This window comes from Ranitomeya imitator, chromosome 10 (genome assembly GCF_032444005.1).
Source record: "Ranitomeya imitator isolate aRanImi1 chromosome 10, aRanImi1.pri, whole genome shotgun sequence".
Lineage (NCBI taxonomy): Eukaryota > Metazoa > Chordata > Amphibia > Anura > Dendrobatidae > Ranitomeya > Ranitomeya imitator.
This window is the reverse complement of record NC_091291.1, coordinates 103,419,943-103,445,069: the sequence shown is the minus strand read 5'-3', so window position 1 is coordinate 103,445,069 and position 25,127 is coordinate 103,419,943. Positions and strand designations below refer to the sequence as shown.

The 25,127-nt window shown below is 44.5% G+C and overlaps 1 protein-coding gene across 1 annotated transcript in view; it reads right to left on the bottom strand.

Annotated features, from left to right (window-relative positions):
• NPHP4 (nephrocystin 4) overlaps positions 1-25,127 on the bottom strand; it is a 292,383-nt gene that overhangs the window by 213,503 nt on the left and 53,753 nt on the right. Inside the window, exons 4-8 of the mRNA XM_069742453.1 lie at positions 23,688-23,857; positions 19,220-19,284; positions 12,522-12,677; positions 8,082-8,218; positions 1,947-2,122 (exon numbers count right to left, since the gene is read on the bottom strand). Coding sequence (XP_069598554.1) covers positions 1,947-2,122; positions 8,082-8,218; positions 12,522-12,677; positions 19,220-19,284; positions 23,688-23,857 — 704 coding nt within the window. The remainder of the gene's footprint in view (positions 1-1,946; positions 2,123-8,081; positions 8,219-12,521; positions 12,678-19,219; positions 19,285-23,687; positions 23,858-25,127) is intronic.

Genomic DNA, 25,127 nt, shown 5'->3' with positions numbered 1-25,127 from the left:
CACTGGGGCAGATTGCTGGACGCTGTCTGGGTGCAATGCTGGACATACTGTGGCAGATTGCTGGACACACTGGGGGTAATATGATGGACACACTGGGGCAGATTGCTGGACACACTGGGGCAGATTGCTGGACATACTGGGGCAGATTGCTGGACACACTGTCTGGGGGCAATGCTGGACACTGGGGCAGATTGCTGGACACACTGGGGGTAATATGCTGGAGTCAGACACTGGGGCAGATTGCTGGACACACCGGAGCAATATGCTGGACATACTGGGGCAGATTGCTGGACACACTGGGTGTAATATGCTGGACACACTGGGGCAGATTGCTGGACACACTGGGGGCAGGACTGGAGGCATGGGCAGAATGTAGACACGTGGCATGATTGGAGACACGGGGCAGAATGAAAGACATGGGGCAGGATTGGATCATGGGGCAGGATGGATACGATGGAGACAGATGGGGCAGGATGGGGAGATCATATGGTGTAGAATGGATACTCATGAGTGCAGGATGGGAGAACATATGGCTGGAGCCAGGAATGAGACACACGGGGCCAGGGTGGGGAATATTATTACCATAGGGGCTAATTAAGGGATATTATTACTGCAGTGATGTATTTATTTTATTTTTTTGAGTATACTGTTTTAAATGGGGGGGCAGTCCTGTTACTGTGCAGAGTGACACTGTCGCCTTTTTTTCTTCGTGTTGTAATGTAGAAGTTGTGAAAAATTAAGTAATGTGTTCTGCAAGCGGAGCTCGAGATAACTGTGTTATTTCCTGCAGAAACGAGTCCTGGCTGGAAAAAATGATGGCGGTCTTTGCTGGATGAAAGATGAAGAACTTCACCTAGAGACGTCACTGGTGAGTCAGTGTTACCTATACACTGACACTATACACTGTATACTCTATACAGAGCTCCTGTGTACTATGTCACCAGTGATCACTGTATTCCATATACATTATATACAGAGCTCCTGTGTATAATACCACCATGATCTCTGTATTACCTCTACACAGACACTGCATACTAAGTACAGATCTCCTGTGAATACTGGCACTTATGGTGATAGTATTGTGTTTTCTTTATTACTGATCAGTATTGTAGTATTCAGTCACTATGTGGTGGTAATATGTGGTCTGGAAATGGTGTTGTGGTATTTGTCCCTTGTATGTGCTATTTGGTCACCAAGTGGTAATATGTGGTCTTGACATGGTGCGGTGGTATTTGTTCCTTATGTGATATTATTCGATCACTGTGGTTGTAATTTGTGGTCTGGTCATGGTGCGGTGATATTTGTTCCTTGTATGTGATATTATTCGATCACTGTGGTTGTAATTTGTGGTCTGGTCATGTTGCGGTGGTATTTGTTCCTTGTATGTGATATTATTGGTCAAAATATACCTAAATTGTATTGCAGATTTTAACAAATATTTAATAGGTTACAGTAGAGTAGGGCCCGACCATTTTTCTGGAATAATCTGGCTCGGGTATGTCACATGACCCCCGTCACATGACCCCCGTCACATGACCCGGGGGGCCCACAGTGTCTGAACAGCCCGGGGCCCTGGCTACCCTTAATCCACCCCTGCCTAGGGGACTAGTAAACCTGCTGCCATTTAGTCCTCCATACTCATGAGCTCTGTGTAACCTGACCCGCAACACTGATTGGCAGCTTACTGCCTATGCACTGTGTACACAAAGCAGCAAATCAGTGGTGTGGGTGGGGTTATACAGAACTCAGCATTCAGAGAACGGCAACATTTGCAAGATTTTCAGAAGAGATAACAGTTTTCAATCAAACCTGCAGCAAGCAGCCCAGTAAGTGATATATCACTAGAATTAGCATCTTTGCCCCTACTTCATGCTGCTCAAGATAAATGATCCAGGGGGAGAAGTAAAGCTGTATACATAGGATTAAGGTGTTCATTTCTTCCATACCTCTGGTTGTTGCTCTGCCTCGTCTTTAGGCTTCGCATGGACGGCGTTCTCATCAACCTCGCTTCTGGAACCACAACTGCAACTTGTGGCTGCTGCACAAACCCCCAACCATTATGGACACCGATGTGCAGCCTCCGCTCTTGGATTACTACAGGTGTCCCGTCAATTGGGTTACCCTGAAGAAAAGTGAAATATTCAGACTTTGAACTTTTCCCTTATTCCCTAATCTAATTAACGTATGCAGTTTTTTTTGTGAAGTGTAGTGTTTTGCTTAAAGGTTAAAGATATATTAATGATTTAAGAATAATGATATCTATAACCATTTTTTCTACCCTTCTGCTTATTAAAGGGAAACTGTCAGCGGGATTTTCTCCCCACACAAACCATTTAATGGCCATATAGCTGTTTCAAAGACAAGTCTAGCAATACCTTTACATGGCCAGTTCGTTCCTCCATTACTAAGAAATCGGAATTTGAATTAATATGCAAATTAAGCTGAAGTACTATGGTAGATCTGAAGCCTCTGTCACTCCAGCTCTATTCCCAGCCCACCTCCTGATTAACGGAAAGCCTCTATGCTGTATGACTTCAGGCAAAGAAGTGGTAAGGCAAACAGGAGGGGGCGGCGATGTGCAGAAAACAGAGCTGGAGTGACGGAGGTTTCAGATCTACCATAGCTCTTCAGCCTCATTGACATATCTATTCAAGCGCTGATTTCTCAGTAATGGAGGAACGGACCGGCCATGTAAAGGTATTGTTGGATTTGTCTTTGAAAGAGCTACATCTACTATATAATTGTCTAAGGGTCACTTCCGTCTGTCTGTCCTTCTGTCACGGTTATTCATTCGCTGATTGGTCTCGGCAGCTGCCTCTCATGGCTGCCGGGACCAATCAGCGACGGGCACAGTCCGATTAGTCCCTCCCCTACTCCCCTGCACTCACTGCCCGGCGCCCGCTCCATAATCCCCTCCACTCACCGCTCACACAGGGTTAATGGCAGCGGTAACGGCCCGCGGTGTAACGCACTCCGTTACCGCTGCTATTAACCCTTTATGTCCCCAACTATTTACTACTGGGACCCGCTCCCGGGACCGCTCCATTGCAAGCAGCAGCTTCCGCTCCCAGGGCTGGTGTGCGACAAGGACCTGCCGTGACGTCACGGTCATGTGACCGCGACGTCATCATAGGTCCTGCTCATACCAGCCCTGGGACCGGAAGCTGACGCTTGCAATGGAGCGATGACCGGTCCCGGGAGCGTCCCGAGGAGCGGGAAAGGCGGCGGATGGTTAATATAGCAGGACTTCAACGGGCCTTCGGAAGGTGAGCATATGTTTATTTATTTTTTTAAGTCTCTATACTACGTGGCTCTGTGCTGGGCAATATACTATGTGGCTGGGCAATATACTACGTGATTGGGCAATATACTACGTGACTGGGCAATATACTACGTGGCTCTGTGCTGTATACTCCGTCGCTGTGCAATATACTATGTGACTGGGCAATATACTACGTGCCTGGGCAATATACTCCGTCGCTGAGCAATATACTACGTGGCTGGGCAATATACTACGTGGCTGGGCAATATACTACGTGGCTGGCCAATATACTACGTGGCTGGCCAATATACTACGTGGCTGGCCAACATACTACGTCGCTGTGCAATATAATATGTGGCTGGCCAATATACTACGTGGCTGGGCAATATACTACGTGGCTGGGCAATATACTACGTGGCTGGCCAATATACTACGTCGCTGTGCAATATAATACGTGGCTGGCCAATATACTACGTGGCTGGGCAATATACTACGTGGCTGGGCAATATACTACGTGGCTGGCCAATATACTACGTGGCTGGCCAACATACTACGTCGCTGTGCAATATAATATGTGGCTGGCCAATATACTACGTGGCTGGGCAATATACTATGTGGCTGGCCAATATACTACGTGGCTGGCCAATATACTACGTGGCTGGCCAATATACTACGTCGCTGTGCAATATACTACGTGGCTGGGCAATATACTACGTGGCTGGGCAATATACTACGTGGCTGGGCAATATACTACGTGGCTGGCCAATATACTACGTGGCTGGCCAATATACTACGTGGCTGGCCAACATACTACGTCGCTGTGCAATAAAATATGTGGCTGGCCAATATACTACGTGGCTGGGCAATATACTACGTGGCTGGGCAATATACTACGTGGCTGGCCAATATACTACGTGGCTGTGCAATATAATACGTGGCTGGCCAATATACTACGTGGCTGGGCAATATACTACGTGGCTGGCCAATATACTACGTGGCTGGCCAACATACTACGTCGCTGTGCAATATAATATGTGGCTGGCCAATATACTACGTGGCTGGGCAATATACTACGTGGCTGGCCAATATACTACGTGGCTGGCCAATATACTACGTGGCTGGCCAATATACTACGTGGCTGGCCAACATACTACGTCGCTGTGCAATATAATATGTGGCTGGCCAATATACTACGTGGCTGGGCAATATACTACGTGGCTGGGCAATATACTACGTGGCTGGCCAATATACTACGTCGCTGTGCAATATAATATGTGGCTGGCCAATATACTACGTGGCTGGGCAATATACTACGTGGCTGGCCAACATACTACGTCGCTGTGCAATATAATACGTGGCTGGCCAATATACTACGTGACTGCGCAATATACTACGTGGCTGGGCAATATACTACGTGACTGGGCAATATACTACGTGGCTGGGCAATATACTACGTGGCTGGCCAATATACTACGTGGCTGGCCAATATACTACGTGGCTGGCCAATATACTACGTGGCTGGCCAACATACTATGTCGCTGTGCAATATAATATGTGGCTGGCCAATATACTACGTGACTGGGCAATATACTACGTGGCTGGGCAATATACTACGTGACTGGGCAATATACTACGTAGCTGGGCAATATACTACGTGACTGGGCAATATACCACGTGGCTGGGCAATATACTACGTGGCTGGGCAATATACTACGTCGCTGGGCAATATACTACGTGGCTGGGCAATATACTACGTGGCTGGGCAATATACTACGTGGCTGGGCAATATACTACGTGGCTGGGCAATATACTACGTGGCTGGGCAATATACTACGTGGCTGGGCAATATACTACGTGGCTGGGCAATATACTACGTGGCTGGGCAATATACTACGTGGACATGCATATTCTAGAATACTCGATGTGTTAGAATCGGGCCACCATCTAGTGCACATATAAATGGTTTGGGGTGAGGGGGATGAAATACTTTGGATGGATTCCCTTTAAATTTTACCAATATTGTAAAACTTTTTGCATAAAATAATAGAGCTATGATATTTTTGCTTTCTATTCGCAAATGGGAAAAAAATGGTCCTCAGCCAGACGGAATATTCGTGACTGCAGATTTTTCATTTCAGACCGGACAACCCCTTTAAAAGATATTCCTGAATGATTTTCTTTTCTCAGATACCATAGTAGCAGCCTTGGAAGGATTTCAGACAGAACAGAATTGTGAAAACGTCTCACGTATTGTGTCAGTCTACATGTGTTCTTGTCTGATTTTCACATCAGATTAACTTAAGCCTGCGAAATAAATAAAAAATACAATCCTGAAACACTATCTTTTATTATTGATATACTGAATGCCAGCAGCAAAGCCAAAAAAAATAAATAAATGGAAGTACATAAGCCCAGCACAGATCATTTAAGTGGTATTTTAACCCACTTTGTTCTTGCCGCGCCTGCAATCTAATGGTGGGAGCGTGGATTTGTGCGCACGGGTCCGCAGGGGAGCCCGTATCCACCCCAGCATAGACAGTAATGCCGGGTCTTGTATCTGACCTAGCGATAGGGTGGTAATTGGGGCAAACAGGGAGGAGGTCACATGAAGGCAGTAATTACAGGGGGGAAAAAAAGAAAAGGGAACATAAAAAATAAATAGCAAAGAATAAAATCGTGCTCCCTCCTGCAGCAGATAGGGCCACAAATTTCTTTATTCCAGGACTGGAGAGTTTATCACAAACCACGACACCGTTAGAATGAATGAATGGCGGCAGCGGTCATGCGATTTACCCATGTGACAAGCACCCCGGGTGCATCTTCTTCTGCGCATGCGCAGACACAGGCTGTACGGGGATATCGCAACATAGCAGAGCCAGAAGACCGCAGCGTCTGGTGGCTCCAACTTCGCCGCTGAGAAGAACTTCTCCAGTGTATTAAACGTGTTTATTTCTTTAATGGTTAATCGGCCATGTTGGAAATTCCTGCATTCAGCTATGCTCAGTTAGCCACTTTTTTTCCCTATAAAATCTGGACTCGATTACCAAGTCCTTGTCTTTGTTAGCAATTGCTGCAAGACACAGGAGTGGGAGAAGTTGGTTTTGTGAAGGAGTGGGAGAGCTGGAGAAGTTTATTAGCAACTTCTGTCTGGTTTTACGCTTGGTAATTCCTTATCCTTCCCTGTTTTGCTTTCTTCCCCCTCCCTACACACCCTGGTGAATACCTCTGTTATATGTGAGTGAATATTTTGTGTGTGTGGAGTTTTCAGTTTACCCTGGTCTTTGTTACTCTGTCTGTTGGGTTTGTGTACTGCGGTGAACAGTAGCGCCCCCTCTTCCCTGGGTGGGGGAAAGGGAAAGACAAAGGGCTAATCTAATAGATAGGGAAAGGGCGGAGGCCCCGGCATCTTCGCCATCTGAAGTATCCTGGGGAACAGGGCGAGCTAGGGCACACCCTAGTGTTAGGGCCAGGAAAGATGTCCCAGATCACTCGCCAGGTGAATCGTGACATCTGTATTTGCCGACGTACTGGAGACTTGTAGTCCACGTGGTAGCCATGGGCATCAGGGGGCTTTAATTTGGGTGCTGAGGTCAGAATACTCCATTTTAGCATTATATTTGGCATTTCAGGTTTTGGCCTTGCTGAAACTTTGCCAGAAAGTGGCCAACCCCTTTCAAGGGAAACTAATCAGAAAATGGCCTATTGATTAAATCAAATGTTCAATGTATTTTTCTTTTTTTAATTTCCATATCACAATCTGTATAAAAAAAATGTTTCAAATCTTGCAATTTTCACACTGGCCACAAAGGCTTGTTTTAAACTCCAACTTCCTGTAGTTTCAGGAAACAACACATGTACAGTCACGATTAACAGATTCTGACCCTATTTTTTATATTGAAGCATTTAATTAACCAAGTGCAAAGGTTATTGTAAAGGGAAGAGTATCAGCTGCGACATCACCTATTGTGATTGGTGGATCCTGTGTCATCAGCTGTGTAGAGAAGTGTTACTTGTCATTGTAACCCTACCTCTGATGATAATGGTACTGCTGTAGTCTAAAAAAAGCCCCAGTGGCATGTGGGAAAATTACAACATTTATTTATTTTGGGTTTTTTTTTAAATAAAATTTGTGATAGGAAAAAAAAATCTGCCGACATTTTTTTAAAAATACATGCAACACAAAAACCTGATTTAAAGAATACGACATTTTCTGATGACAGTATTAAAAGATAAGAAGCACAGATTGCCATTCAGGGACCAAATCTTACAAAACAATGTGAGCTGGTCCAATTCCATGGACAGGATAGTGAATGAGCCTTGAAGTTTGCAATTTTTCATATAGCTTTCTATTAGTCTCTATCACCGTTCTTACTAACAGGTAAAATACAGATTGGGATGATTGTGGTAAATTTCTGCGCTGCTGAATCACTAGAATTCCAGAATTATTAGTACATATGGTTTATTATTCTACGCATCTGTGATGTTCCTGTGGTGTTCCTGATGAAGGAGTCTTGAACTCTGAAACGCGTAGAATAATGGGTGTACATGGCTCTTTCCATGGTAAAATCAACTGCCATAAACTAGGCTGGAGAGGGTCACATGAAGAAGCGGCCATTCTCCTAAAATGTATGGGGGTGCACAGAGGTATCCGAGTGACACTCCTCTTTTCTTTGATCTGAAAACAACATACACGCAGGAAAGCATGTCAGTGACCAGATAGGGTGCAACGTAAAATTTCATGGAGGGCTGGTTGTGGCCCTAGATTCGCATGTTGCACTCCCCTGGAGTAGAAGAAGCATACCATCACCATTATCATTACCTTTGGGAAACGATCATTATTGACTAGAGCTATTAGTTCTTCTTCAAACTTCTCCAAGGATGGATACAGGAGAAGACACAGTTTATCCAGGTGACATGTTGCCGTCTTCTGTAAGTGAGGCTTCTTTAAAGAGTCAGCTTGAAAATTAGAAATAAAGGTTTGTTAATTGTCAGTTATTACTAGACATAGAAATACAACCCGCATCATACTATGTTCATTACAGAGAGCAATTACTCATCTGATCAGCAAGGATTTCCCTTGAGCCTGTGCTTTGCAGTCGGGTTGGCCTCTCTATATGCTGAGCCACAGCAGTTACACCTTTTTTCCTGGTGTTTATTGTCCGTTATCCTTATTATAGTCTTTTTAGGGTAACATGTGTTATCATTTACTCATTTATCTGCCCTATCACCTTTCGGGTGCAGCTATATATACTTTCCCCCTGCTGGTATTTCCTGCTGGTGATGGTCTCATTTGGATGTGCAGCCATTCCGCTGTTGCTTATGCCAGTCAGTGAAAGACCAGCTAGGGTTTGTCTCTCTGCTCATTATGCTTTTCACACTGAACCCATCTTCTGTTTCTTGTTTATGAAATAGGCGGCATATTCTCTAGCAGTACGTACCTTATGTTTTAATTTTTAATCTCTTGGTTTGTTTTAACTCACTCTGGGGTCTCTTCCTATCTCAGCACTCCTTCCTTTTCTTCTATAGGTACTTTTCACTCTGCTCTGCACTCCAGTTACTTAAAAAAAACATGATGCACTCAACGGCCTTTCAGGCAGCATAGGTCCTAGTTACCATAGTTTAGTCTGTTGTTAGGGCTATTTCAGCCCAGGTAGGAACCACTAGTGAGTGCAGGATCAGAATTTCTAATCTGTACAAGAATCGCCATGGTCAGCTGCAGGTTTTTTTTTTTAGTGTTTTACCTATTTTCTCGTGTGAGTTGTTACATAATCATAACACTGCCTCTAAACTACGTTGCTCTCAAAACCTTATGACAGATCCCCTTTAAGTTCAAACTGTCCTATCATTTTCTCTCCCCTGACACCATCTGATTTCGCTGATGGGCCGCTACCATCAAAAATAGTGTGATCAGCTGATATTAGTTCATAGGAAGCCAATTAACCTATGGGCATGCATTTGGAGACCACAGAGGAAACCCACTCAAACTGAGGGAGCACATGTCACGAGGCTACCGCGACAGACAGGTTTCAGAGAACCGCAGCGCTCAGCCTCATTCACACACGATGAACAGAAGCTCTTCTCCTGAGTTCTGATCTGGCTGTCTTGTGCCAGCAGGGCAGGAGTTAAACCTTGTTACTGAAGGTGCTGAGAGCTAGGTCTCTCAGCTGATTAGGTTTTGGTAATCACCGCTCCTATATAGACTCAGCTTTGTCTTCAACTGTTGTCAGTGATCAGTTCTGCTGCCTGGCTTGGAGGTTGAAGGAGCGTGGTGTTTTAGAGCTTGGAGGTTTATTTACAGAGATTGGTGTCTGCTGTTTTGGTTGCATGTTAAACCTGTTTTCCTTCCTAGTTTTTTCCTTCTCTTCCCTTCTCTGTGTTACCTCTGTGGTTGTGTGAGCATTTGGTGAGTTTGAGACTTTAAGTTACCTTGTCTGTATTCCCTGTTTATTGTTGTATTTATACACTGGTGCAGTCCTCCTCCCTGGGGGGGAGAGGAAGCCACTAATAGGGCCTGCACAGGAGACGGGGATATGCTGGCGGCTCAGGCCTCCTAACCATCATAGGTACCCCTGAGATAAGGGAAAGCCAGGGCCCCTTATAGTGGCAGGGACAGGTACGGGTCCCCGTACGCCGTCCTGCCCCTTATCGCCGTTATCGGCGTGACAGCACATATGAACGCCATGAGGCTCGATTCTAGAATTAGATTCAAACCCAGGACCTTTGCGCTGCATGAAACAGTGCTAGCCATTGATAATGGATGGGTAATAAATTTTCATGTATCAGGGGCTAAAAGAAGAGGGTAAAAAAAAAAACTGGCGTATAAAAGTGATTGGTATGGATGATAGGACCCTAGTTTCTCTATTCCGCACACATGAGTTTCCTCTTTTCTACACGGCTGGGTATTAAACCACCTTTTATTCCATCACTTTGAATGTAACACTAGAATTTGTATGGATTTAGGAAGGTCTGTGGGGGACGGCTGGTGTTCTCACAGTACAATGACCATGAACATAATAAGAGTGGGACAATAAGAAACCAAATCACGGCTCAGGCTCAAAGCCAAGGAACCTTTCATCCGAGCATCTGCATTCCTTATTACGCCAATTTAAGCCGCGTGTTCCATCCAACTTCTATACACAGGTGAAGGAACGCCGGCCCGGCACTATGTACCGCTGTCATTAATAAAATATGGCCCATTGCACAAACATGCATGTTAATTGTGTTCTCCTTGTTTTTTGGTTTTCTGTAGTAAATGTGTCTGTAGGAAGAAATAAATGAGTTTCTATTGTAAATCTGTCTATGGAGGCTTGGCTGTGGATATATGGCACTGGTGCTGTTGTTTGCAGATCTCGGAGGGGACGGAACCGCTGCTCCCCTCTGATGTAGGAAATGTCAGAGCAGCTGTGTGCATGTCCAGACTGCTCATTTATATTCCCCCATCACTTGTTTTACAATAAAAACTGCAGAATTGGTTCAGGTTTCTTCAGTTCTAATATTCAACTGCTTACATGCATGGATACCCCTGAAAACACTCCGGGTGTCAGAACAGTAGTGTGATTACGTGGAGAATTAGTGGAATCAGGGGAATATCCATATTGAATCAGGAGCCCCATGTAATGCTCCATACAGTTCATGATGGGCCCCATAAGATGCTCCATATTAAAATATGCCCCATATAATCCTGCATAAAGGTTAATAATGGCCCCATAAGATGCTCCATAGACACGTTTGCCCAATATAATGCTGCACAAATGCTGATTATTGCCCCATAAGATGCTCCATAAAGATATTTGCCCCATATAGTGCTGCACAAACCTTGATTATGGCCCCATAAGATGCTCCATACAGACACTTGCCCCATATACCGTAATGCTCCACAAACGTAAATTATGGCCCCATACAGACACTTGCCCCATACAGTGCTGCACAAACGTTATGGCCCCATATAGTGCTGCACAAACGTTATGGCCCCATATAGTGCTGCACAAACGTTATGGCCCCATATAATGCTGCACAAAAGTTATGGCCCCATATAGTGCTGCACAAACGTTATGGCCCCATATAATGCTGCACAAACGTTATGGCCCCATATAATGCTGCACAAACGTTATGGCCCCATAGATGCTCCATACAAACACTTGCCCCATTTGCTGTTGCTGCGATAAAAAAATAAATAAATCACATACTCACCTCTCCATCGCTCAGGACCCCGGCACTTTCAATAATCACATGCTCCTCGTTCCGGCGCCGATTCATCTTCAGGGTCTTCTGCACTGACGTTCAGGCAGAGGGCGCGCACTAACTACGTCACTGCACCCTCTGACCTGAGCGTCACTGCAGAAGACAAAGCGGTGCCGGAACAAGGACCAGGTGAATATCGCGCAGCGCAGCGCTCCCCCTCCCCGTTATACTCCCCTACTCCTGGCGCTGTGCGGTCCCTGCTTCCCCAACGCCGCAGCTTAATCCTGTACTGAGCGGTCACCGTTACCGCTCATTATAGTAATGAATATGCAGCTCCACCTCTATGGGAGGTGAAGCCGCATATTCATTACTGTAATGAGCGGTACCATGTGACCGCTCAGTACAGGAAGAAGCTGCCAGCGCAGGGGAAGCAGGGACCTGCAGGGACTGCGCCGGGAGCAGGTAAGTATAATTACACAGCCCCCGCTCCCCCTCCCCTGCCGAACCCTGGGTATGACTCGAGTATAAGCCGAGAGGGGGACTTTCAGCCCAAAAAAGTGGGCTGAAAATCTCGGCTTATACTCGAGTATATACGGTATATTCTTGTACATAGGTGGCAGTATTATAGTAGTTATATTCTTGTACATAGGAGCAGTATTATAGTAGTTATATTCTTGTACATAGGGGCAGTATTGTAGTAGTTATGTTCTTGTACATAGGGGAAGTATTATAGTAGTTATATTCTTGTACATAGGGGAAGTATTATAGTAGTTATATTCTTGTACACAGGAGCAGTATTATAGTAGCTATATTCTTGTACATAGGAGCAGTATTATAGTAGTTATATTCTTGTACATAGGTGCAGTATTATAATAGTTATATTCTTGTACATAGGAGCAGTATTATAGTAGTTATATTCTTGTACATAGGGGCAGTATTCTTGTACATACAATGCAGAATTATAGTAATGTTTTTGTACATAGAGGCAGTATTATAGTAGGTATGTTCTTGTCTATGTGAGCGGTATTGTGTGTTAATCATTGAATGGTATTGACAAGTAACAAAAAAAAGCGCTCACCTGTCTCATCTTTCCCTTGTATGAGACCAGGAATTCTTTCTGATCCTGAAACCAGAATATTCGGAGGAAGCAGATGAGAAACTTCTTTTAGTGCATTGTGTGTCCTGACATTGTACTGAACATGGCTCTTCTCAATCAGTGTCATATGTCTGTTCACTGAAAGGAAACCATTACAAGTAAGATATGGAACCAAATTGCGGCAATTTCAGGTTGAGATGTACATCAAAGATTGGAGGACAATTTTAATTTCTCTCGCAGAGTAACACAATTTACATTTACAAGATAACTGAACAAAAGCTCCAAAAATGAAACGTGAGAAACTAGGATATTCATCTTCACAAGTAGGATGCTCTTAGTTCTATATATTCTGTGTGTATGAACGGGACATGATACACTGGGAGACGCTTGAAGGTTTTCCACGTCCACCACTCTAATAGCCGTCTAAGGAGCTTCCCGTGCCCTCACTTTACCATTACAACCCTGCATGCCTGAGAACAGAGACTTTATGCTTGTCCTGAACGTTTCACAAATCTGTGCCTTTGGGTTTCCCAAAAGTCTAGACCCCCCTGCCTCTGTTTTGTGGATGATATTCCTAAAAATATCCCCCAAGATATCTTGCCTTATTGCTTTTGAGCTGAAGCCCAGCACATGCACATTTAGCTCTGCCCTATATGCAGGACTTCATGCCAGCGTGTAAGGCCCTATATGCAGGACTTCATGCCAGCGTGTAAGGCCCTATATGCAGGACTTCATGCCAGCGTATAAGGCCCTATATGCAGGACTTCATGCCAGCGTATAAGGCCCTATATGCAGGACTTCATGCCAGCGTATAAGGCCCTATATGCAGGACTTCATGCCAGCGTATAAGGCCCTATATGCAGGACTTCATGCCAGCGTATAAGGCCCTATATGCAGGACTTCATGCCAGCGTATAAGGCCCTATATGCAGGACTTCATGCCAGCGTATAAGGCCCTATATGCAGGACTTCATGCCAGCGTGTAAGGCCCTATATGCAGGACTTCATGCCAGCGTGTAAGGCCCTATATGCAGGACTTCATGCCAGCGTGTAAGGCCCTATATGCAGGACTTCATGCCAGCGTGTAAGGCCCTATATGCAGGACTTCATGCCAGCGTGTAAGGCCCTATATGCAGGACTTCATGCCAGCGTATAAGGCCCTATATGCAGGACTTCATGCCAGCGTATAAGGCCCTATATGCAGGACTTCATGCCAGCGTATAAGGCCCTATATGCAGGACTTCATGCCAGCGTGTAAGGCCCTATATGCAGGACTTCATGCCAGCGTGTAAGGCCCTATATGCAGGACTTCATGCCAGCGTGTAAGGCCCTATATGCAGGACTTCATGCCAGCGTGTAAGGCCCTATATGCAGGACTTCATGCCAGCGTGTAAGGCCCTATATGCAGGACTTCATGCCAGCGTGTAAGGCCCTATATGCAGGACTTCATGCCAGCGTATAAGGCCCTATATGCAGGACTTCATGCCAGCGTATAAGGCCCTATATGCAGGACTTCATGCCAGCGTGTAAGCGGTTCAGTATGGATACCATAGGGTTTATTTCTATAAACAGCCCCCACTCATGTCCATAGGCCGCACTAGAATTGCAGTTTAGCCTTACTAACCCATTTTTATTTGTGGGAAGTGAAGACTAGCCCTTACGGGGTCTCCTCAGGCATGTATGGCCACATCTAGATGCTGTATTTCAAAGCATTATTTTAAAGGGTCATTACCAAGTCAAAAGATATGTGACAACCTGCAGATCGCTGGGCGTTCAACTGTTGAGAAATGAGGCAGAGGCTGCCGAAGCGTCCCTTCCCCTCCCCCGCTCCATTCATTCCTCGATCTTCCCGGCAGTCCCATAGAGAATGAATTGAGAGGCAGCTCTGCACAGGTACGGTGGATAGAGCGGGCTCAGGAGCTGAGTCCGCACCATACGGAGCAGGTTAAGGCTGTGTTATACAGCTGACAACCTCGCGCAACTGCTGCGATAAGCAGCGGATTGACCCATTAGATGCCGCTGACAATAAAGAAAGTAGCATTTAAACTAATGCAAATGGAGAACGGTGTTTCTTTTAACCCCTATCAGCCCCCTGTAACATAATTGCATGGTGTGGATGGAACTGCCATATCACAGTATTGCGGTGTATTGTACAAGTGACCGAGAGTGCCCTGGTTAAAATCCCACAGGGAAAGCAATAAAAAAAATTGTAAGAAGAAATTAAATCTAGAAAAAACAATAAAAATTATATAACGTTCATATGCCCTTATCACAATATTTATCCCATATGGTGAATGTCAAATGTAAAAAAAATCTAAACGGCAGAATTACTTGGGGGGGGGGGGGGGAGGGAGGGGTTTTTAGATACTGTGCCTCCTAAAAAATGGCAATAAAAAAAAAAATCGGCCATATGGACCCCAAAATGAGGATTATAAAATACAACTAATGGTACAAAAAAGTCAGCCCTGATCCACCTTTATAAATAAAAATGTACAGCTCATGGAAGGCGAGAAGGAAAAAACGAAAGCTGAGTGGGGTCCACAGGGAGTCTGACGGCAAAGGGCGCACCCAAGGTGGAGATCCCAGTGGACTGCTCCGCACCAATGCGCTGGATAAATGGTAACGTTAAAGGGGTTGTCCAGTAGTTTTATATTGGTGGTCAATCCTTCGGATAGGCCTTCAATATGGGATCAGTGGGGTGTGACACCCTGCATCGCAGCCGTTTAGCTGTTCCTGGAGACGGACTGATATGATCAGCTGCGGAGCAGACAGCACGGCTCTGTCGACCATACAGTCGCTATTTATCCGAATAAGGGCAGATGTGAAGCATCCGGTGACGGCCACTGTACCGTTACGGATCCCACAAATCATCACCGCAACTTATCTGGTGGTCATGTCAGTCATCTTAAATCTTCAGTTCATCCTTTGTTAAAATGAATTTTGCAATACCCCTGAATGGGACCCAAAAGTTTCCAATCAGTACAAACAATGGTCTCTTTTTTTTTTTAATAAAGGGCCATTTAATAAAACATTTCCGTATTACAATTTGAACTAACAGTTTTCTTTCCGCAGGTAAAAATCTCATCTGGAACGTCTCGCCGCGGCAACGGTTTCATTAATAGGCGATAATTCTTCGTTCCAGGACACAGAATCAATTAAAATTTCACTTTCGTGTCTTCAAACAACTTTGGACAATTTGGACAATCTGCTGCATTATCCAGAAGTGGTTTAGGAGAAAGATCCTTTTACCGTTTCTTTTTTTTTTTCCTTGAATTATATCTTCTCCCAGATACGGTAATTCATGCAGGCGCCCGGCGCAGCATGTTAATTAGCTTATGTGCCTGGCAAAAAGCTCCGCCAATTATTATACGTGCATTAAATTAAAACTGTTCCTGTAGGTGCAGGGGCGCTTCCTGAAGACAGAGCGTGTCCGGCGTTTAACCCATTCAGTCTTGCTAGACGCTGGCCATTTTAACAGCAGAAAATTTTTAAAAAAAAGAAGCTGTAATCTGCAAGTGGAGATTGCAAAACATAACTGCAACCACCCCACCCACCACGGCCCTGAACCAAACCTGTATTCAAAGACCACCCATCATAGGTCTAATAAAAACTCTGAGGGCGCCACGCCAATGCTGCTCTATGTATATTGCACCCGCCCTATTAACACGGGAAGGGTGGGGTACAACAAACCATTTCAATTTCGGGTTAAAGCAGCACAAAGTATTTCAGGAGAAAAAGGTGAAAAAGAGTTATCAATTGTGTAAAATGCAACATTTGCTTTTGAATTTTTTTTTTCCGTACCAACACTCCTCCCATTTCACCCCAATCCAAGAGATTGCAGGTAGGACTCCAGCTAAAGGGTTGGCAAAAAAACAGCACGACTGCGGCATGGTGGAAGTGCGGAGGAAATTCCTCCCAAAATATATTTATATATTTAGCCTCGTACTCCGCCACAGGCGCACCGAAATTCCTCCCACAAGAGATTTAGCCTCGTACTCCGCCACAGGCGCACCGAAATTCCTCCCACAAGAGATTTAGCCTTGTACTCCGCCACAGGCACACCAAAATTCCTCCCACAAGAGATTTAGCCTCGTACTCCGCCACAGGCGCACCGAAATTCCTCCCACAAGAGATTTAGCCTCGTACTCCGCCACAGGCACACCAAAATTCCTCCCACAAGAGATTTAGCCTCGTACTCCGCCACAGGCGCACCGAAATTCCTCCCACAAGAGATTTAGCCTCGTACTCCGCCACAGGTGCACCGAAATTCCTCCCACAAGAGATTTAGCTTTGTACTCCGCCACAGGCGCACCGAAATTCCTCCCACAAGAGATTTAGCCTCGTACTCCGCCACAGGCTCACCGAAATTCCTCCCACAAGAGATTTAGCCTCGTACTCCGCCACAGGCGCACCGAAATTCCTCCCAATAGAGCTTCAGCCCCGTACTCCGCCACAGGCACACCGTCTTGCTCTACTCCATTTCTTGTCCAAGATGACATGGAAAGAGAAGTTCTTGAGATCATTCAATCAGTGCCGATGCTGTGTCGTGCTCTTCGGACCACTTGCTGGGCAAAAAAACTAAGGATTAGGGTGAGTGTGCTTGGATATAGCGTTATCCGATCAGGCTCGCTCATCACTACTACCGTTCAAACTTTTATGGGTGCAACCACAACCATATACTGGGCCATTTTGTTTAGCAAATCTCCCCCCACTGGAATGGTCTTCGGGTTCCATGGGTATCAATACATCAATACATCTATTTATGCCAGGGCTGGAACAGTATCAGGCAATGTGGACACTAAGGGAAAAAAAGTAAGAATTCACAGACACTTAGAGGTCGTCTCATCATCTTAAGTGGTAAAAGTTCTTTTAAAAACAAAATAATTTGCAATTTATCTCTTATTAAAAAAATATTCTTAGGAAAGGAGGAAAACAAGAAGGAAAATACGGCATCAAAATTCAACCTCTCCAAGAACAGTAGTATTTGATGGACATGTTTTTATCACTGACCCAATGGGATCTCACGTACTACACCGATGACCCAGGACTTGTAGAGCAGGAGGCACGAAACGGCCGTCGTCCACCATGCGTCCCCATATTTCTCCAATAAAGGGTCTTTTATGGGACGGCGAGTGCCACCTTTCTTCTTACTACAAGCATTTTTTTAATTTAATATAATTTAATGATATCGTTGCCTACGCTACCAGCCGTCGCTGCAGTAAATCAGAGGTAACCGGTCTCCCAGGTAACGAGTGCAGCTCTTAGAAGCTCTATAGAAACGAGCTTGTAAGTGCTGCTCTGAATGCACCACATTGTTGGATCTGGCCAGCTAGGCTGCCCCGGTGGCTCCTCTGATGCTGCAGAGGCACAGCGCACAGATCGGGCCACAATTATGGTCCAAACTGTCAATTATCAGGAGCACTTCGTCCCTTGGCCGTTAGGAGGCCTGAAGGCTGGGGAGTAGCGTGCTCCTGAACAGAAAAGAACAAAACTTAAAAGGATATTCCCATCTCCAAAATCCTTTCCCAACATGCAGTAAATGTAATAATATTAGCAAATACCTTCAAGTACAAATATAGTATAGTTCTTCTGATTCGCTATGTTGCTTACCCCATGTGCAGGGCAATGCAGTAGCTTAGGTATCCATGGTTACAACCACTCATAGTGACAGTCCAACGTTACTGGTCATAACCATGTATATCCAAGTTACTGCAATGCCCTGCCCACAGGGAAAGTGGCATAGCTAATTAGAAGAACTATCCTAAATTTCTAATTAGAGGTATTTGCTAATATTTTGATCACTGTTATTATTATTACTACTACATATTGGGATAGGACCTTGGAGATGGGAATACCCCTTCAAGGCAGCACAGAGTATTTGAGGAGCAGGTGCTAATTTCAGCATTATAGCACTTTATACTTATCCTACGTTACCGGATTGAAAGTAAAAATAATATTTTTTTTTCCAGTCTGCTAAAATTTTGCTCCTCTCCAGCAAATTAATTACCGGCACACAGAATAACGTAGTAAAAAAAAAAACATTTATACAATTACTCAGAATAAACAACCAGAGACAGGAATAATACAAAAATCCGCAGAAAGATGAAAAGAATACAATGGCCGGTGATTAAATGGAAAAATGATGTATGTTCCCATGTGCGATAAGGTGTAACGTAAGGAGAAGCTGCAATTACGTTTTTACCAGCGTACATATAAAAGAAAATTAAGAACATCTATCTTTCATACGTGTTCTCATTTTCTTCCTAGTTTTCCTCCAGGCTGAGTTAGATGTTCTCCAATACTTCATCTTTTATGGTGGTTTATCAAGGTAGAATAGATAAACTGCGCAGCTCGCCCCTTCTGAAGATCGAAAAAACTTCTCACTATTTTTCCAATACACCTGCAATTATCTGGCGCCCCTAGTGGACAAAGCTGACAACGACAACATCGCTAATCACGTCATCCATGACACCAACAGGAGGTGGCGGTATCCTCGGGGTATAGAAAGAACTATGAGAACTACAATAAAGGGTCAATATACCGGCATATACGGAGGCGTAGAAAGACAATTATACATCCTGCTACTTACCCGGTGATGTCACTGATGTAATCTAACCTCACATTAGACATTATCATGGGGGGGGGGGGAATCAAGAGATGGGATAAATAGGGGATACTTACGCTCAGCCAAGTCTTTAAAAGCTGGATGAAGCAATGCTCGAGGAGATCCATGGTAAAGAGTCAACCTAAAAACAAACATAAAAAATAAAAAGTACGGTAGTAATGTAATACACCCTACATTAAAGCGTTATTCCCATCGTCATAGATGGATAGTGCAGGTAAATAGAAGAACTTTTGCAATTTACTGCTTATTAAAATTTGTATCCGTTCTTGAGATATTAACACTTGTCTTTTGTTTCCTGTCCGCTGCCAAGGAGACCGACCACTGCTGCTGTCCAGCTTGTAATAAACACTGCGCTGCTGAAGGTGACTGAGATTAGGAGGTAACCGCGCTCTCCAGGGATCATGCCCAGCTTCAAAACAAGTGCTTACAAGCTCCATAGAAAAGACATTGTCAGATGTTCTGCCATTTAGCATCGGTGGTCGGTCTCCAAGTGAACGAGCTAAAAGCAAAAGAAAAAAAAAAAAAGAGGATATCTCAAAAACAGCTGAAAATTTTAACAAACAGTAAGTTGCAAAATTGCTTGTATTTATTAATACCATCGGATAATAAACCATTAATGAAGATTGTAAAAAAGGGTTATTTCTGTCAGGGGCTGTGCAAATGACAGATTATATCGGACGAGTGCTATGCAGGTGTTTTTTACTTGTACCCATGTTATTGTACAGGGCTGTGTACATGACTGAGTGGTCAAAAAAAATTGGATGTGTCGAATCAAAATCGGCAACAACGCAAGTCTAAGGGTCCATGGAGAGCATCGGACCCCACTTGGATGCCATCGGTGATGTCCAATGTTCATGGACTCACATGATGAGAAGGTGGAGACTTTTTCCGCTCTACCTTTCGAGAAATACTTATCTCACACATAATCTGACAAAGTTTTCTCGGATGGAGAGAAACCGGTTGTGTGCACCTACCCATAGGAAGATCAAAGACTGGTGGAGATCAAAGAACCTTCACCGATCTCAGGATCTGATGAGGGAAGATCATAGATTGGTGGAGATCCAAGAACCTTCACCGATCTCAGGATCTGATAAGGGAAGATCATAGACTGGTGGAGATCCAAGAACCTTCACGGATCTCAGGATCTGATAAGTGAAGATCATAGACTGGTGGAGATCCTAGAATCTCCACCGATCTCAGGATCTGATAAGGGAAAAATGCCCTCCTAAAAATGAATCAAAACAACTTGGGGTAATAGAGTAGTTTTGGCACCAGTAATCATTGAAAAATGGTCATCAACTGATCCCCCCCAAAAAATGGTCCAACTAAACTGGATTGACACCAGGCTGTTGCTTGTGCCAACTATCAACTGAAAATAACGCCCGTGTCTACAATGTCATCACACCTCTGAAAAAAAAAGCCAGCGCTGATTCCAAAAATAGGCTGATGCCAACTACTATGGGAAACGGAAATGTGACCAACCATCTCCGGTTATGACAACCATTCAAGATGCCAAGCTGGTGCCGTAGAAAATGGCAATAATCATCCTCCACTGCCGATGCCTACGAAAAGGGGCAACGGGCACATGTTCACTAACCACTAGTGATGAGCGAATGTGCTGGGATAAGGTATTATTTGAGCATGCTTGGGTTCTAACAGAGCGTCTTCGGTGCGCTCGAATAATATGCTCGAGACCCCGCGGCTGTTAGGCAATCCCTGCATGTGTTCTGGCTGTCTAACATCCGCGAGACATGCAGCCACTGGGTCTCGAGCATCGTATTTGAGCACGCTGAAGACACACTGTTAGCACCTGAGCATGCTCAGATAACACCATACTCCAAGCACGTTGGCTCATCACTACTACTAACCACCTAAATCCCCACAGACCTAGGAAATGGGCCATAAATGAATGTGTGACTGGCAAAAAGGAAGTCAGAAGAGCCAGACAAATCATGTACTAAAAAAAATAAAAAATATATCTAATTTCCCTGTAAATAATTCTATAAAAACGTCCAGTTTTATATTTTTGGGAGAATGATCCCGATCGTCTGACTCCTGATTAATATTCTATGGGAGGCAGAGTGACCTCAGAAAAAATAAGAAAAATAAATAAAATAAAATGTGCCAATTCTTCATGCTCCGGTAACTTAATATCTCTCTAACCAAATATTCTATTAGCCATCCATTTGATTCTTCACATCAGCAGAACATTACATCCAGCGATACAGACTTCTCTTTAGAGAATGGCGCCTCCGTTAATGACAGCTTTCTCGTCCAGATGACTGTATTGCCGCATTTATTAGGCAGTTTTTGCAGGATCCTTGGCTTTTCAGGCGGAACGTTCAACCGTGTAATCATAGCCACAATATGCTATTACATCAATCTAAATGAGGGAGCATTGTCCAAATTACACCCAAATAAAGAAGGAAATATTTTCAAACATTATTTCACGGCTTTTTTTTTCCTTCTTCTTCCTCTCTGTAATGCAGACCCGGGATCAGAAGCCATCTGGGCACGTTACGGTGCCAGTTCTTAATTTGAGAATTCACACACAGCCGTCATTAGGCTCCTTAACAAACACCCCTAATTCTGGGCATGGAACGGAGGGTTCTTCAAGGTCTGATATAGGTCACAGTTATTTATATTTTGTGTTATAAAATGTTACATCCATCCACGATGGTTCCAGTAAAAAGGGGCTAATGGTGCTGCTTAGAGAGTCTAAGGAACCTCAGGGGTCGGGCACTAACTTTCCATTACATAAATCTATTTGTTTTATACAACCGGGTGGGGTCTTCGAGAAGACGCCCACAAGGAACAGTTGAGGTCCACGATAACTTACATAAGAGGGCAAGATTTACAAAAAGGGAAACATGACAAGATTTAGCCGGTGTAAATGTTGCTATTCTTCTGAATCCGGTCTTTTTCTTTTGTCTCCGCGCCTCTATTCCTGAGATATCACCTTCCACTTTATGCAAGTTGGCGTGGCCCTCAACTGTTCCTTGTGGGCGTCTTCTTGAAGACCCCACCCCAGTTGTTATAACTGGTTGGGGTCCCAACTGACCCCAATACACAATCACACAGCTCTGGTTGGCTTAGGCCGTATGCCTGGTTGCAAATTAGAACGGTTCGGTGAAATGGTTTAATGTCACCTGTTTCCACAGCTCCATGACTGCGACCTTTATGCAACAAGTCTTTCGAGGGGTTATCCACTACTCGGACAATCCCCGTTTCCCTCCAGTAAAATGATAACATTTATATACTCCCCTACGCTGCAGATGCTGTTCCAGCAGTGTCTGCATTCGCTCTCCCAGGGATCGCGTTACCTTTTTATGTCACGCAATCCCTGCAACCAATCAGGGCTGGCTTCACTCTCCTCTCAAGACAACCGGAGGAAGTGAGCGCTGCTGCTGGTGCTCTCTCACCTCCTCCGGATGTCAAGTACATCCATTAAAGAGGAGATTCAAGCCAATGCTGATTGGCCGCAGTGATCCTGTGACATGATGTGAGGGAAGCCTCGGGAGAGCGAGTGCAGACACCGATGGAAGGTCGCCGGCACCGGAGGGGAATACAAGTGTTATTACTTTACTGGGGGGAACATATGGATTCAGACGGGGTTGCCCAAGTAGCGATATACACAGTGGATTGAAGTAGGTTCGTAGTAGATCGATTATGACACAGAGGCAATAATCCAAATTTTAGCCCATATTAGCCATTAATTCTTTAAACTTGGAGACATCTTCCTGGTAATGTTCAGTGAATACTGTAAACCATGTATTTTATTGTATATATTTATTTGGTTCTTATGACGAAAATTACCAGACAGGTCACCACTGTTGACATTTTTGAGACCTTCATTGGGACATGAGACCCTCTCCGCTTCCCATGATCCGTGGCGCAGACACCAAAAATGTATACATATAATACAATCGACATCTTTCTCCGGCTTCTGTGATTTATTTTCCACCTAAGTAAACAGAATTGAATTCAAATCCACGTCTTGATCTAATTATTTAGTTGGCCTGTCCAGACGGAAGGAAGCCATGATTTAGGTAGTGGTAGAAGGAAGCTGGTGATCTGCACCGCTGATGCTGTAATTCCAATACAAATCTAGAAGACGGTATAAAGGATGATCAGTGCGGTATTTTAATCTCGACGCGTTTCGCAGTTAGTAAACTTCTTCCTCAGGAGAACCAGGCTGTGATCTTCCTTTATACCGTCTTCTGGATTTGTACTGGAATTACAGCACCAGCAGCGCAGATCCTAGAATGGTAGAGTTGGACGTGACCTCCTGGATTCACTAAATCATCCCAGACAGATCACCAGCTTCCTCCTAGCACTTGATTATCACGTTGGAGCCTCAAACCTCTTGGTAATGGAAAAGATGAGATTATTGTTCTAAAACCCTTATCTTTGTTGTAGGTTTCACAACCTCAGGAGGTGAGCAGTTCCCTTAATTCCTATACCCTACTGATCATCGGATAAGACCCTAGTATCTCTCTATGACTTAGCTATTTGCAGTGTTACCTCTTCTGCTGATTCCCGGGCTCCTCCTCTGCTTGGCCGCTGAACAACCGCAATAACCCAAAGCCGCACGACGATTCCTGCAGCATCCCATCCCGCCTTCTAGTTACACATAGGACTTCAACCACAGCGACAACTGCCGGGTCATTCAGAGATGTATGGAAATATACTGTCTGAAACGGAAGGAAGAAAACTAGTTTATTTAGTTGTTGCCCACCTTGCACATACTTACCCCAAAATAAATCTGAAAAGTAGAGGGTTGAGATTACAGTTAGCATAGCAGGATGACTTCTTACTACGACTAATGGCAGGCGATGAGTCCGCTACTGCTCAGTTGCTGACGAGTGTTTTTTCCTGTTTTCGGCAAACCATTTACAGACGTAGTAAGTGCTTTACACACCATCCCCAGGTCCAGCACCAAGTCTCCACCTCTGCTCCTGATGTTACTTGTAGAGTTGACTTCACATGGACAGCGCTGCAGCCAATCAGTGAGCTGCGCAGCTCATGATATCAACCTTGGCAGCGCCCGCTGAGCTCAGTGATTGGCTGCCACGTTGTCGATGAGACATCAACGCTGCAGACAATAGGAGAAGCCCTGAACCTGAAGTGGGTGAATAAAGAAGTTTGGGTTTTTTTTAAAAAACAAACTGCCTCTGGGGAAAGGTGGGTGGTGTCGAAACTTGAAAATCCAGTTCATAATAGTTGCAGGGCAAAGAATATGAAACAAAATGAAGCTTTGAAGCCACGGGTAAAATAGCGTTTTAACAGAATTTTTAGACCTGATGAGGCTAATGTACTTCCTTTGACAGTCCATTACAGAATAGTAGTGCATAATCTCCTTCCATCTTCCTAGACTCATTAACACCTCCTCAGTGTTCCTCCTCCCTGCTGCACATGTGATCTCACGCTGCTCAGTACAAACTGCAGCTGTCAGGGAAGCAAGGCGGGCGAAGACACATGGACTCATGGGCTCGCTCACTAGCTGGAGTCAGGATGATCAAAGTTGGCATTGCAAGCAAAACTGCAGTATATCAATAATACAAATATAGTATAATAACACAGACTATAGTAATAAAGTGTTAAAATATCTAGGTCAACAACAAGCTAAGAATGCTCACTCCCTTCTTCCCCAGGACCTGAAATAGCGGACATTTTACCGATTAGGCAATGCTCACACTTCAGCCATGTGGGTAAAAGTGGTACTGCAACATAACATTAACGATTCAGACTCTGCAAAAACGGTAAATTTCAGAAACGGCCTCTAAAGCAGGTAAATCAAATAGCTTGTCTTTATAAAGCTCGTGTTTCCCTCATTTTCTCCTAAACACAATGGAGATGTAGAACATAAAGTTACATTATTTAAAGCAGCGCAGAAATGAAAAAGTGACATTATCTGAAGAATTTAAATGAAATATCGGCCCCCGCTGTCATTCCGCATTCATT